General features: G+C 36.2%; 1 protein-coding gene across 3 annotated transcripts in view; it reads left to right on the forward strand.

Annotated features, from left to right (window-relative positions):
- The window catches only part of trio (trio Rho guanine nucleotide exchange factor), a 996,553-nt gene that overhangs the window by 248,251 nt on the left and 732,240 nt on the right, over window positions 1-16,062 (forward strand). For all 3 annotated transcript variants that reach the window (XM_090387950.1, XM_090387951.1, XM_090387952.1), the window contains exon 12: window positions 5,315-5,407. In XM_090387950.1, coding sequence (XP_090244076.1) covers window positions 5,315-5,407 — 93 coding nt within the window. The remainder of the gene's footprint in view (window positions 1-5,314; window positions 5,408-16,062) is intronic.

Raw genomic sequence — 16,062 nt, forward strand, 5'->3', positions numbered from 1 at the left:
TATACTAGCACATGAAACGTTTGAATCCGGGAAATCGATCATTGCACTCAGGCTGCTTCTGAGTGCAATGATCTTCCTACCACCCCTTCTATCTACCTTATCCTTCCTAAATACATTATACAAGCCATACTGAAACTCATCATCCCCTATTTCCAGGTGGCACCACGTTTCCGTAAGCCCTATTATGTCTGCATTACTTGTTTTAACCAGCAGTTTGAATTCTCTCATTTTATCGACAACACTTCTAACATCACTCTATAAACAATTAATACTTACTGTTCTTGTATATTTAACAACCCTAATACAACCCTTGAAGTTGTTTAGGCTCTCTTTCCTGGCATTAGCTAACCGCTCACTTGAAACTTATATATAAATAAAATTATATATACCTGTGCTCAAAGGCTGCAGTCCTTTGAGCACTTCATTTTCTTTTAGGCAGAATATGAAAATTACAAATGGATGAATGTTGATGTTGTTTACAAACAACAATATAAAATTTCTAAAAAGATTAACTTAACAGGACACGTTTAATCAATTGTTACCGCAGTGTAATGCTTCATGTAAGAAATGTGAAACTCAAAAATGGAATAATTTGTTGTTTATTATCAGTGAGAAACAGGTGAGATGCCAATCTTGTTCACGAAAAAGCAATTAGACAAGTCTATCTTAATGAGTTTCTCAATGTCATTGGAGCACAGTAATAACTTTATGGCTTTTTTTTATGGCCGATATTAGAATTAAATTTGCTGAGGAATTAAATTTGCTGAGGTTTTTTTCGGTGCTTTGCAAGGTTTATACATTTTCCTAACCACAGCAGGAAAATGTGTGGTGTCATGTAATGGATTGCCAAATTTGTGTTCAACTGTGTGATGTAGATTCTGATGAAGCTAAAATGTAGATATAAAATATGTTGCCAAAATAAAATATAAATGCATTAAAGGCTCAGCTATCTGACATCCATCTATCTGGAAAGTATATGACTGACACATTTGACAAATAATGTATTAAAAAAATAAAAATAAATATATCAGCCTACCCAGTAGCAAAAATACTGTAAATTAAATAAGAGGCATTACAAAAATGTGTTAAATAAAAACAGATGTTTAATTGCCCAGCAATTTATATTAAACAATTAACTTTAAATTTTTTTTTTTAGAAAGTTGGAAAATACTATATTTACAGTTTACAATACATCACTAGTGACCACCAGAAATAAAATACTCTTTGCCCTTCATCAATAGCTGCCATTGTATTTATATCATCACATAATAACCCATCCATCTATTATGATAGTCAAAAATATCAGAAAGTTAGATAATAGATGCCTTAAAATAATAAACTAGTGGAAGACAAAAAAAGCTGAAAATCATAATGAAGGATTATGATCTTCGTATTTCAACAATTTATGAAATAAAGCATAGTCAGTGATAATTTTTCTGTGATAAGATGTGTAGTAGAGAAGTGTTATTTTAAAATTAAAACAAAAAACTTAAGTATAATGATAAATTGATGTGATTAGGAAGTTTAATCACATTATACCATTTCATTTTAGGCTTTTATAAGAGTAGTGCTGATTTTTTTTTATAATGTATTTCCTATAAATATTTTAATATAAATATGGTTCTTGTTGCCGTGACATCATTTTCTTATTTTATGAAAAATAAGAAATAATATCTTGCATCTTCTATGCAGGAATCACATAGCACCCTTTGTATTTGTAACAGGTACAGCCTTGATATAAAGAGCTGACCTGTTTTGAGATATTTCAGTTGACAAAGATAGCATGCTGCCCTCAAAAGGTACTGGTTGATGAGTTTTTTATAATTTGTGCATGCTTTATCAGCATATATTGTATGCAGGATTTTACTTTTTTTATAAATAAGATTTAATTTTACTGTACTGTCTATTTGGTCAGAGTACTGCAGAACATATCTCTCTCTGTCATACAGTATTCAGTGTTAGGGAACTGGCACGCTGTTTAATAAAATCCTAGCCAGACAATGCAAAGAAAACAAGATTCTACCTGTATGGTAAATCTTTTGAAACCTATACCAAATTGATATGAAGCACAAAAATAATTGAAAGCATTAATAGAAAAAGGTATTACAGAACAAATATAGAAGGCATTGACTATGCTGCCAAGTAAGCCAACACATCACCCATCCCCCAATCGATGCATTACATCCCCCCCTCCCCATTTGGTTCTGATTATGAATTGAATCAATTTATTTTGATGAAGCAGAAATGGATGTTGAGAATTCATTGACAGCAGTGAATCTACTGGTTTGCATTTTCCCACCTTAAAGTTAAAGGAGTAGAGCATATTAATTATACTGCAGAGAATGTCTTAAAAAATTACTTTGTGTTAAATAAAGTGTGGAATTTTTTTTCGAAAAGACTACTTTGTGACTTAATGCAGAGAAAAATCCAACACAGAACCACTAACCAAGGAAAGAGAGCCCAGTAGTGAAGTTAAGAAAAGACTAAAATTTAGTTAATCTGTATTAAATTATGAATCATGCAGTAATTCTGAACGCATTGTATAATTATTTTTAAAACATCAGTGCTAATTAAATAGTTTTTCTCATATGTTATGTACATTGTGATTTCTCTCTCTCATTTTGTAATTTGTATTGATTATACCTAGAAAAGTCATTCACTTTTAGGTTATTAAATATGCTTGTACTTTCTTAAATTAATGGATTACTCTTATTTAAATTGGGATTTACTCAAGTTAATAGCATAGCTTAATTTTACGGTACTCACCTTTTTTTTTTATATATATAATCTGCAGTTGATGCTTAGGATAGGATAGATACTAATTTGAGTTTAAAAATTGGGATTAGTATAGATAAATTTAATTTTGAAATAGAGTTAAAATATGTCCAAGGAAATAGAAGTGCACATCTTCGTCCTTGGTTGTCATAGAATTTAAGGTTGAAAGTTATTGAAACTATATCTGTAAACCGAGGAGGCTGTAACGAATTGGCTTTCATTGTTAACGTCTTCATTTGGCAATAGTGAGAAGAAAGTGAAACATGCATATTTAAAGGACTCTGTGTTCCCATGATGCTCTTTGATTCTAGATTCTTAAATTCTAGATAAATTTAATAATAAACTGGGATCAGTGTTTAATTCATATAAAGATACACATAAATATCAATCTGTGACATGAATAATATTGTTTATTTAATCAAATGCCAACAAAACTGCAATGTATGCTACATTGATAGCACCACACCTCTAAATACGGCTCCACAAAAACATCAAATACACGAGTGTATTATCAATACAATAGCTTTAGAACAGGACAATCAAACACAGAACTCACATTACATGTACAATCCCACAATCACATCCCTTTAGTTGATTCAGCCATCCCCATTATTATGAAATCTAGTTTTAAAATTTTTCAGTACGAAGCCCTCATCATAGAATGGTTTCGCCCTCATTCTAATTTTAACGTAATAAATGCCAAATTACTTTATAACCTCTCTCTCTCTCCAGTTTGGAATCTCACGCACCTGAGATTCCCACATGTATCAAAGAGCATCATGGGAACATAGTCCTTTAAATACGCACGTTTCACTTTCTTCTCACTATCGCCAACTGAAGACGACAACGAAAGCCAATTCGTTACGGCTATTGGCCTCCTCGGTTTACAGATATAGTTTCAATCACTTTCAACCTTAAATTCTATGACAACCAAGGACGAAGATGTCCACTTCTATTTCCTTGGGCATATTTTAACTCTTTAAATTCAAAATTAAATTTATCCATACTAATCCCAATTTTTGAACTCAAATTAGTATCCATCCTATCCTAAGCATCAACTGCAGATTATTAAAAAAAAAAAAAAAAAAAAAAAAAGGTGAGTACAGTAATACCCCGAAGTTACGCGATAGGTGGGTCCGACGAAAATCGCGTAAGTCGAATACGCGTAAGTCGGGTACAACTTTGCATATAAATACATATAAATTTTGCTTAATTGGGACCAAGGACTAACAAAAACACTAGTTTAGAAGAAAAATATTAATAAAATTGCAGTTCTTTATACATATTAATACAAAATATGTATTAAAAAAACAAATGATTTACGCTAAAAAGTTATTTCGATGTCGATGGATCTAACAAATTCGTCTGACGACACAGCGCGTTCTTTTTTTCACGCAGAATTTCTTCATAGCAAGCTAATAATTTTTTTATTCCTTGCTTTGTAGCTATAACGCGTTCTTCGTTGGAGTCTATGTTTTCTAAAATTTTTAAGCCCTTTACAATTGAGCCCTTTTCAATTTTCAACCTCTCAAGTTTGCAATTGTCATGTGCTTTTCGCCGTTGCTTCATTTAGGCCTGTAGCACGTGCAATATCACATGGTCTTTCATTTCGCTCAAAGCGTTTCACAATTTCATATTTTTTCTCTATCGACAGAGGCGGACTGGCCATAAGCCTTACCGGGGAAACCTCGGTGGGCCAGTGTGATTTTGGCCATAAACCATAGTATGAGGCCACTATAAATTTTCCCGGGTAAGAATTTTTGATCCAGTCCGCCTCTGTTTATCGATAATTGCTTTTCTTTTTCTCTCTGAATCTGCAGTGTCTTCACCAGGACGCTTCCTTTTCACACCTTTTAATTAAGTATTTTACTCATTTTTAGGGAATAAAGCACAATTACAAAACGAGGAGGCACGCTTGATACGCATAAACAAAGCTGCGCGCATGTAGCAACTGAATAAACAACACCATAAAGGCAGAGATACCCTATTAACACCTCACATTTCTAGGGGTTACTACCATAAAACAATAAAAATCCAGTTGCGTTTCTGCTAGTGAAATCTGTTATAAACTGGTAGTAAACTCGATCTAATTGCATTTGCGATTATACCGATAGCTGGAATTGTGTTGGTTTTTACGTTATTATGGTGAAATGTGTTTCCCCTTCACTGATATAAAAAACATAAAAGCAGCAAAGTTGAATTTTGTTCATCTTTCGCTCTCATTCTCGGCCGTCGCACCGTATATCGATAACATATGAAAAACGACCTTGAAGATAGTGGGCGGCAGCGTTGCCAAACGAAAAAATCAAGAACCGCGTAACTCCGAGTTCGCGTAAGTCGGGGTAGCGTAAGTCGGGGTATTACTGTACCATAAAATTAAGCTACGCTACTAACTTGAGTCAATCTAAATTGGTATCTTAAGAAATTCTACAAATCATTCGATTAAATTGGTATTATATAAAGTGATTTTGTTCACTTCTACCTATATTATTTCCTTTCCCTGCGATATGGTGATGGGTGACTGTCTTTGTTTCTTTAGGTTCATAGCACCAGCAAAAAACTTTTATACCAACTAGATCATTTGGTTCAGGTGTGCCATCAGCCTAGGATGGATGTCAGTTCACGCAAACATGTATGCTTATGCTTCTGAAAAATATACTTGTGTTATTTTTATACTTACAAATTATATAACGTTTTTTTTCCACTCTTCCTAACAGTAATGATTTTGCTATTCTGACTGCTTGGTTGGAGCATGCCTTTTTTCCACTGCTTATTAATTGAAACTAATAAACTTTACTTTCTGAAATCATTTGAAAATTGTATTTTGTGTGGGTTTATAATTTTATTAAGTCATTTTAATTGAAGAGGTTATTTATGTTCAATTACTATGCTAACCAATATAAAGATTGTTTCAGTGAATTATACTAAAAAATCTGTTAGGATTTAATAAAATAAAATTTATTGCATATCATTAAATGTAATTTTTTTTTTTTTTTTTTTTTTTTGTTTCTTGCTGGTAATGACCACAATTATTTGACTTATTGGCTCTCATCATTTATTTCTGCCTTTACCTTTTATTTTTAATTTTTACTTTTACATTTTATCTTTTATCTACCATTTTTATCTTCATAAATATCACTTCAGCTTTTCATTGGTGTGTACTTGCATGCATGTGTGCACATACCTTTTGGTACATATGTGTGTATGTATGTTGCATTATATATATATATATATATATTTATTTACCTTCTCCTTTTGCATTATGTAATTTAATATTATTATATTAATAGAAATTAAGAAAGTTCGAATTTATATAATGCATTGATCATCGTTGACCAGATAGAGAATGAAGGATAATATAGTTAAAAACTAACGCAAAAATGAAGCATGTGTTATTATAAAACATGTGGTGATTATACCACATACTTTATTTTTGCTTTAGTTTTTAACATCAAAATTGATTTTGCGTAGTGCATGTTGATCCTTACAGAAACAGAGAACCCTCTTATCGTTTTTCCTTTCAGTTGAACCAGAAGAAGTCGCCCAAATGGTAGGTATACAGCGATAAGTTAGCATTAGTAGAGGCATATGATGCAAGAAAGCAAGCTTATGCAGTATCAGCCAAAAAAAAAAAAAAAAAAAAAAAAAAGACACTTCCACTTCACCCCTCCGTTTGTTCGAAATACCTGTCCAGCTGAGCCTTAAATTTATTTAGGCTATCAACTTCCACAACAAGGGATGGAAGTCTGTTCCACCAACCAACTACCTGCTGGCTAAAGGCAAATTTCCGCACATCTATCCTATATTTGTATATTATCCTTTGTGTCTATGCAACATACTTTACCTACACTTTCTCCATAGATTTATCTAGGTATGTCTTTTACGATACTCTTCCCCATAAACTAATACATATATTTTACAAAATAATACTGTGTATATATATACATATATTGCAATATGTCTAATGACAATTAGATTTAAATATTAAATTGTGTAAATGAGGGTATTAACTCCTACGTTAATGCTATTGTCCTGTGACAATTGGACATTATAAGTGCATTGGTTGTATACGTACTTAACTTATTTATACATTATTACTTATTAAATTATGGTGCTACTTGGGAGCATAGGTTTGTAGTGACCCCAACCAACCTGCTAGTTATATATAAATCTAGCCCTGGTATGGATAACCTTATATAAAAATATATATATATCTTAGATACATATAAAAACAAATTAATGTAAATTTAAGAGAAAGCTGGAGAAATTGGAGAAAATTAGCAAACGTTAGTGAAAATTAATATTCTTCCTCATGGCCATACCTCTGCTACTTCCTCAGGGGCTTTGAGCAGACATATAGCCATACTAGAGAAATGTATTATTTGATTTGAAATTATTGTTTTTCTAAAACTTTTGATTTAAATTTAGTAGTATAACATTATTTTGTGATTTTTTGATTAATTTGGTGTATTTATTCATTACTCGGCCTTGTAAAAGTATCGGTAAGGGTTTCCACGTGTTCGTAACTACTGCTACCGTTATTAACTTTCCCGCCATTGTGATACCGTACTAGATATACCGTAGGTTATATACCGTACTAGATAGCGTTAGTTGAACTTCGTTAGCAGTTAAATTGTACGTTTAAATAAATACATATAACGACTTAGATTACAAACGTAATATAATTAATAACATAACATAATTAATTAATAAATTAATAGAATCATGACTCAGACCAGAGCAGCAAAGCAAAAGGCTCAAGCTAATGGAAGTGCTGTGGCTCAGAGCAGAACTGAGGGGGGGGGGGGGGGGGGCAGTTGTCCTCTGACTCACAGCCTTATAAAATGCACTGTTTGCTTGATGTTTGCAGAGCAATCGGGTACGGGACATGATACTGCCAAGGGGGATGTCTTTGTGTGTGCGCGATGCAAGGAGTGTATCGATATCAGGCAACAACTCGGCGTTCTTATGGGCCTATATGAGAGCTTGAAGGACAGGGTGGATGCCCTCGAAGAAACTAAATTGAGGGGCCCATCAAGCTCTCAGCTGCCCACATCAACGCCAGAGCTTGCACTTGGGCATCGCGTGACACAGAGACAACCCCCAAGGCAGAATGCGCTGGTCCCGAAGGAACTAGTAGTTGTTGGTGACTCTATTGACAGGGAAACGGGGAACATGCTTTGTAAAAAAGATAGGTGGAACAGGACCAGGGTATGTCTGCCAGGGGCAAAGGTTGATGACGTTGTAGAGCGAATATCATCTTTTAAGGGCACAAAAGGTGATATAGTTGTACACGTTGGCACTAATAATATTAAGAGTAGGAGACCGGCAGAATTACTTAACAAGTACAGGTCACTGTTGAACAAAAGCCGAGAATTAGGGTTGAATTTGAAAGTGTCTGCAATTCTGCCCAGACACGATAGGAGGGAGTATATGATGAGAGCCTTGTCGATCAATTCGGCCCTGGAGGGATTGTGCAAGGCTCAAGGGGTAGAATTTTTTTCAGCCTGGACTGTACTTGTTAACAGGAGAGATTGCTTCTACAGGGATGGGATACACTTAAATAGAAAGGGTGCAAGAATTTTTGCTGATGCTATCGAGGCAGTGTTAGGTGGGTCGGAAAACTGCTAGCTTGGGAGGAGACAAAGACCAATAGATTGACAGTAGCCACTGGCAGAGGTGAAAGAGATTCTTGCACTGCTTCTATTAGAATGAGCAGAAGCCTGAAAAACAAGATGCATGGTATTTCAGAGACTGCTGGGAGCCATTGCGGTACAAGTAAACACATGGGTTGTGTTAGGGTAGCTAAGAATAGAAACAGGTGCAGGTATACTTGCGTGTACACCAATGCTAGGAGTTTAGTAAATAAATTTGATGAATTTGAGGTATTGCTCAAAACATCGAAGGCAGATATTGTTGGGATATCAGAGACGTGGTGTCACACAGATATAAGGGATGCGGAACTGCAATTTGGGGAGTACAACGTCTACAGAAAGGATAGACAGGATAGGAAGGGGGAGGTGTTATGCTATTAGTTAAGAAACACATAAAAACCAAGGAAGTGAAGCCAGTCGACATCGCTGGACAGTGCAGTGTGGAGTCAGTTTGGTGTGACATAAACATTGGGAGATCAAAATTGAGAGTAGGAGTGTGCTATAGGCCTAATGACTCTGATGAGTATAATAAGGAACTGTACAGGGAAATAGAGTGGGCCAGTAAATCAGAGTGTCTTATAATGGGAGATTTTAATTTCCCAGATATAGACTGGAATTTGGGGGCTGGATACTCACACACTAGCAGGGCTTTTGTGGATTTATTGGATGATTGTTTTCTACATCAGCATGTTCGGGAGGCAACTAGAGGGTGTAATACTCTTGATTTGATTATCAGCAGTGATTCTTCATGCATTAAGAATCTGCAGATAAATGAACCACTAGGTGGCAGTGATCACAGTGTGCTGAAGTGGGATTTACTCAAAGAGGTAACTACCATTAGGGGTAAAGGGAAGGGTTATTGCTTCCGTAAAGGCGACTACGATGGACTGAGACAGTATTTAAATTCTATACAGTGGGACCAACTGATGATGTTACCAACAGCAAATTCAAAATGGGAAGCATTCAAAGAACTTATCTTGGAAGCTACTAGGCTTTACATACCAACTAAGAAATATTGTTTAGGTTTAGGCCAAAATGGATGTCAGATGAACTAATGAGGCATATGGCAGAGAAGAAAAATGCATGGGATACTTACAAATTAACACATGACACAGAAGCCTATGATAGATACAAGTTGATATGCAACCAAGTTACAAAGGAGGTTAGGCAGGCGAAGGCAGATTACGAGAAATCCTTGGCAAGGGATGCAAAGAAAAACAGCAAAGAGTTCTTTACTTATGTAAACTCTAGAAGGAAAGGGATGAATCAGATTGGTCCACTTGATATTGATGGGTCAAGTGTTGATGATCCTGCTCAGGTAGCTAACAAACTAAATGAATATTTTGCATCGACATTCACACATGAGGAGTTATTCAGCGAGGGGAATGCCAGAGGTGTATTCAACTCTAGCAGTAAGCTACAGAATCTTGAAATAACTGGGAGTAAAGTTGAGGAGAAACTGTTGAAGATAAACACAAGAAAGGCACCCGGGGTGGATGGGATCTATCCAGTTATATTAAAGGAGGCAGCAAAGGAAGTAAGCAAACCCTTAGCCATAATTATGAGAGCTTCCTTGGACTCAGGGGAGGTACCCATAGACTGGAAATGTGCAAATGTGACTCCAATTCACAAAGGAGGATCAAAGGCTGACACAAGTAATTATAGACCTGTGAGCTTAACTTCTGTTCCAGGAAAATTAATGGAGGCACTGGTTAAAGAAGCACTGCAGGATCATTTAGACAAGACTTCAGTTATAGCTCAGACACAGCATGGTTTTGTTAAGGGGAAGTCTTGCCTGACCAACTTGATTGGATACTATGATGCAGTCACAAAAGAACTGGATGCAGGGAATAACTTTGATATTATATACTTGGATCTTAGAAAGGCTTTTGATACTGTTGCACATGGAAGACTGCTACACAAATTGGAGCAGTGTGACGTTGGAGGCAAATTGCTGCTATGGATAAAGGGGTGGTTGAGGGGGAGAAGACAGAGAGTGGTAATCAATGGACACTGCTCATCGTGGACTGATGTTATTAGTGGAGTCCCTCAGGGCTCAGTGTTGGGTCCATTATTGTTTTCTGTATTTATAAATGATATTGATGATGTTATATCGGGATTAATGTCCAAGTTTGCAGACGATACAAAGGTTGGCAGGGTTGTCAAGGACACTACTGACACTATGCTGCTGCAACAGGATCTGGAAAGGTTGAGCAGATGGGCTGAGAGGTGGCAAATGAAGTTTAACATTGACAAATGTAAAGTACTACACATGGGAAACAGCAACCCCAGAGCAACGTATCAACTCTGTGGTACAACACTGACAGTGGTAGAGAATGAAAGGGACTTGGGGGTGGTTGTGCAGGCAGATATGAAGTTCTCTGAGCAGTGCAGACGGGCTGCAAGAGTAGCTCATGGAGTATTGTCAATGATATACAGGAATTTTTCCAGCAGGGATAAGGAGGTGATTATTCCATTGTATAAGGCGATGGTCAGGCCACACCTAGAGTACTGTATACATGTCTGGAGGCCTCATTTCAAGAAGGATGTAGAGCTGCTGGAACGAGTACAGAGAAGGGCAACAAGATTAGTGAATGGAACAAAGGGGTGCTCTTACGAAGAAAGGCTTAAGTTTTGCAAATTACAGTGTCTGGAGACTAGGCACCAGCGAGGTGATCTGATAGAGGTGTATAAAGCCTTGAATGGTTTAAGCATGCTCAATGCTGATGGGATTCTTCCTCTAGCTCAGAATAATCACCTGAGAGGGCATAAATTCAAATTGAGGAAAGACAGATGTAGGATAGACGTGCGGAAATTTGCCTTTAGCCAGCGGGTGGTTGGTTGGTGGAACAGACGTCCATCCCTTGTGGTGGAGGTTGATAGCCTAAATAAGTTTAAGGCTCAGCTGGACAGGTATTTTGAACGAACAGGGGGGGTGAAGTGGAAGTGGTTTTTTTTTTTTTTTTTTTTTTTTGACCGATGCTGCATAAGCTTGCTTTCTTGCATCAAATGCCTCTACTAATGCTAATGCTAATTATACATACCTGTTTCTGTAATCTCTATACTAGTTTTGCTAGGTTAAGTTTAGGTAATTACTTGGTGAATAATTTGTAATAATGAGAGTAAATTTTTTGAATATATGTAATTAATTTTAAATAAACAGGGTGGTTTATGTATATGACAGAAAACTGTGATAGGAGATTCAGAGCCCTACGGGTATGTATCAGATTGAAATATCATAGTACCTCACCTCCATATCCTGTGGTGGTCAGCCTGAAAATGTTCAATTTTTCTGCCTTCATTTTTCAGACTGACCACCACAAGATATGGAGGTGAGGTACAATGATATTTCAATCTGACACATACCCATAGGGCTTTGAATCTCATATCATTTGCTGTCATATACATAAACTACCCTGTTTATTTAAAATTAAGTACATATATTAAAAAAATTTACTTTCATTATTCCAAATTATTCACAAAGTCATTACCTCAAGTTTACCTAGCAAAACTGGCCATGTGGGAGAATGTTAATTTTCACTAACTTTTGCTAATTTTCTCAAATTTCTCCAGCTTTCTCTTAAATTTACATTAATTTGCTGTTTTTATATGTATCTAAGTTATATATTTTTATATAACTTAGATACATATAAAATACATATGTATTTAAAGATACATACCAGGGCTAGATTTATATATAACTATATAACTAGTGGGTTGGTTGGGGGTCACTACAAACCTATGCTTCCAAGTAGTACAATAATTTAATAAGTAATAATGTATAAATAATTTAAGTATATATATATATATACAGTAAACCCCCGCTATTCGCGGGGGTTACGTTCCTGAGAAATTCCGCGAATACTGAAAACGCGAATACTGAGTTATGGCGCCCATGGTAATAAAAGGGTTCCGTTCCAAAGTATGAAATATATAACAAAAATTAGTCTAAAATTTTGTCTGTACGTATTATGTGTATTTACCTACATAATATGACTATGTACATAGACAAACGTAGAGAGTAAGTACATAAAAAAAAAAAAAAAGCATAAGGCATCGAAATGAAAATAAGAAACAATTTATTAAATGTAATACTGTACATATTTATTAGACATTTTAAAGAAACCTTTCAAAAACATATCAAGAACATGGGTTGCTGGGCGAAAAATAACCATATCGATTTTTAAATCTTTCAAACCAGCCTTTGCTGGCTAAAAAACTTATCCCGCGAGTGCTATCACCAGTTTCACTAAAGTGTAGTGTTGATAAAGGTGTTTTGCCTTTTCACGAATGATAAGTGAACTTAACGGAATTTTATTTTGAGTTCGGTCTTCTATCCACAGATTTAAAGCCTTTTCCATTTTTTCTAATTTCACATCACGAGTTATAGAGCAAATTTTTGATGCAATTAGCGCGTTTTCACGGACACTACGGCGGATTTTTTCTTCCGATTTCTTGATTGATCGTACCGTTGACTCATTGATTTTATAATGTTTTGCCACTGAGGAGACACTTTCACCATTAGAAATTTTGTCTAACAATTCAATTTTACTCGCGGCCATATTTTTGTAGGATTAGAAAAGAACTTGTCCACAATAAAATCACTTTCTTTTAACTTTAACACGCTAGAAAAAGTGTTTACATCAACACACTGCAAAATGGTAGATTTTTCACTTTTGTAAACGTATCAATTAAAAGCAAGAGATGAAACCTTCTATGACAAGCGCATTACACATACTGAACAAGGATTAGCTTGAAACATCCGCGCTCGCGATTTTGTCACCCCCCACCCATTGAGCGCAGGACACTTCCTTTTTACACCTTTTAAGTTATTTTTACTCATTTTTAGAGAATAAAGCACAATTACAAAATGAGGAGGCACACTTGATACACATAAAGCTGTGAGCGTGTAGCAAAACGAATAAACAACACCATAAAGGCAGAGACAACTCTATTAACACCTCACTAGCTCACATTTTACATTTCTGGGGGTTACTACCATAAAACAATAAAAACAATTTCCAGTTGCGTTCCTGCTAGTGGAATCTGTTATAAACTGGTAGTGAACTCTATCTAATTGCATTTGCGATAATACCGATAGCTGGAATTGTGTTGGTTTTTAAGTTATTATGGTGAAATGTGTAGAAACTGCCATTTCTTGTAAACACAAAGGCGAATCGTGCATATGCGAATTCAGTTCGTGTTATATACAATATCGTTCCCCTAAATTGTGTAAGATTGAATTAGTGTAGTGTAAACACGTGTTATAAGACGACTGACTGTACTACTCTGTGGACTGGGCAAAATGATTTTAGCCACACCCATGTTTTTTTCATGGCGGTAAATGTTCCGGCGCTTTAAAATTCACATTTTTTTAGGTTTAAATCAGCGACCGCGAATACGCGAAACCGCGAATACAGATACCGCGAATAGCGGGGGTTTACTGTATATATATATATAATTATCTTATCTTATCTATATATGTCGCAGTTAGAAAACCCGTAAGTGTGATACAACAGGTTTGTGCTATGCAGTCCATACAAAGTACTTGATTGACATGGGCGGGGGGGATGTGTTCTGACACACACACTTTGAAAAAGGGGTGATTGTATGATTGTAGGATACCGGTTGAAGGGTGGCAGTATTATGGAAGTAGGGAATCTTGTGGGCTATTTGCAAAGTGCTGTAGTTAAGGTGATCCGAGAGTGGATAGATAGTGAACAGATCTGCAGCACAGCAGTTGTGCCAATGGCTGATGCCCATGCCTCATCTAAGGTCATGGTGAATGTAGGCTATTCTGCCAAAGCCGATAGATGAAAAGTGGTAGAACAGCTGATCAGCGGACAACTAGTGGCGTTTTCCAAGTGATCACCATGGTGATCTGGAGTAGGCACCTGCTCGAGATACTCATCCTTATGGCCAACTGCCACCAATGACACCTCAAGTTTGCATCTGAATAGCATTATTGGACCACTGATAACCGGAAAAAAAGTTGCCTTTTTTCCTATGAATCACATTTCCTGCTATGCTGTGTGGACGTTAGATGAGGGTATATCAACACACTGCAGAGAGGAATCACTCGTCATGGTCCAACAGAAGCAGGAAGGTGGCAGCATTGTTTTGATATTGGGGATATTTTCTTGGGAGTCTTTTGGAGCCCTCTTTATTGCACTCTTAATGCTAAAAACTACCCATCCATTATGGCTGATCAGGTTGTTTCCCTGGATGACATGGATGTGTTCCAGCAGGTTGATGTACCCTTCCACATTGCTAGCATTGTTTGAGAGTGAGTTCCAGGTGTTTGGTGCTCGAATTCGTCAGGTAGGAATCCCATAGAACATCTGTGGGATTACATGTATTAGCAGATCTGGCATTTGGATCCTCCACCATGGACTATCACAGGACTATACCTCCTACACACACACATGCACGCACACAAACATCCTATAAGGAAGTGATTATCCCTTTGTATGAGGCAATAGTTAGGCTGCATCTTGAGTATTATTGTGTACAGGTCTGGAGGCCTCACTTTAGGAAGGATGTAAATCTGCTGGAATAGGTGCAGGATTAGGCACCCGCAGGGAAATCTGATTCAGGTGTTGTTTAAAGCTTGAATGGATTGAGTAAACTGAATGTTAATGGTATTCTTCCTCTTGCTGAGACTTTACACATGAGGTGGCATAAAATTAGTTGAATAAATTCAAGAGAGAACTAGACAAATTCTTGGAGGATATGGATGGGTGAACTGTTTTTTTTTTTTTTTTTTTTTGGGTTGATGCTATATAAGCTTGCTTTCTTACATCATCTGTCATTAATATTAGCAGTAGTACTACTACTAAATAGCAGTGAAAAATCTGTTTTATGGTATTTACTTTGGTTTTTAAAAGAAATTCCTCTGTAATTATCAGATGAACAATAATTTGAAAGAACAGGTGTAATTTTTAAAAAATTCCATCTTTAATATATTTTGATCTTGATGATGATATGCACTTTTGTTCATCAACTACATTTCTGAGTTAGCAATATAGCTGTTGTGGGGGGAGGGGGTCTGGATATGTTTAGGAGTAAATTTGGAATATACCACCGAAGCTGAGCTATTGGTCAATATTTGTTATACAAGATGTATACTGTAGTGAATTTAGGACATAAAGCCTCATGTAAAAGAGCTGTAAAACCTTATTGTACAAGTAGGGCATAGCCCATTTAGCATTAGAGTTAGCATTAGTAGAGGCATATGATGCAAGAAAGCAAGTTTATGCAGCATCAGCCAAAAAAAAAAAAAAAAAAAACCCACTTCCATTTCACCTCTCTGTTCGAAATACCTGTCCAGCTGAGCCTTAAATTTATTTAGGCTATCAACTTCCACAACAAGGGATGGAAGTCTGTTCCACCAACCAACTACCCACTGGCTAAAGGCAAACTTCCACACATCTATCCTACATCTGTCTTTCCTCAATTTGAATTTATGCCATCTCAGGTGATTATTCTGAGCAAGAGGAAGAATCCCATCAGCATTGAGCATGCTCAAAACATTCAAGACTTTATACACCTCTATCAGATCACCTCGCCGGTGCCTAGTCTCCAGACAGTGTAATTTGCAAATCTTAAGCCTTTCTTGATAAGAGCAACCCTT

This window comes from Mastigoproctus giganteus, chromosome 13, assembly GCF_048544385.1.
Source record: "Mastigoproctus giganteus isolate SK-2022 chromosome 13, ASM4854438v1, whole genome shotgun sequence".
Taxonomy (NCBI): Eukaryota; Metazoa; Arthropoda; class Arachnida; order Uropygi; family Thelyphonidae; genus Mastigoproctus; species Mastigoproctus giganteus.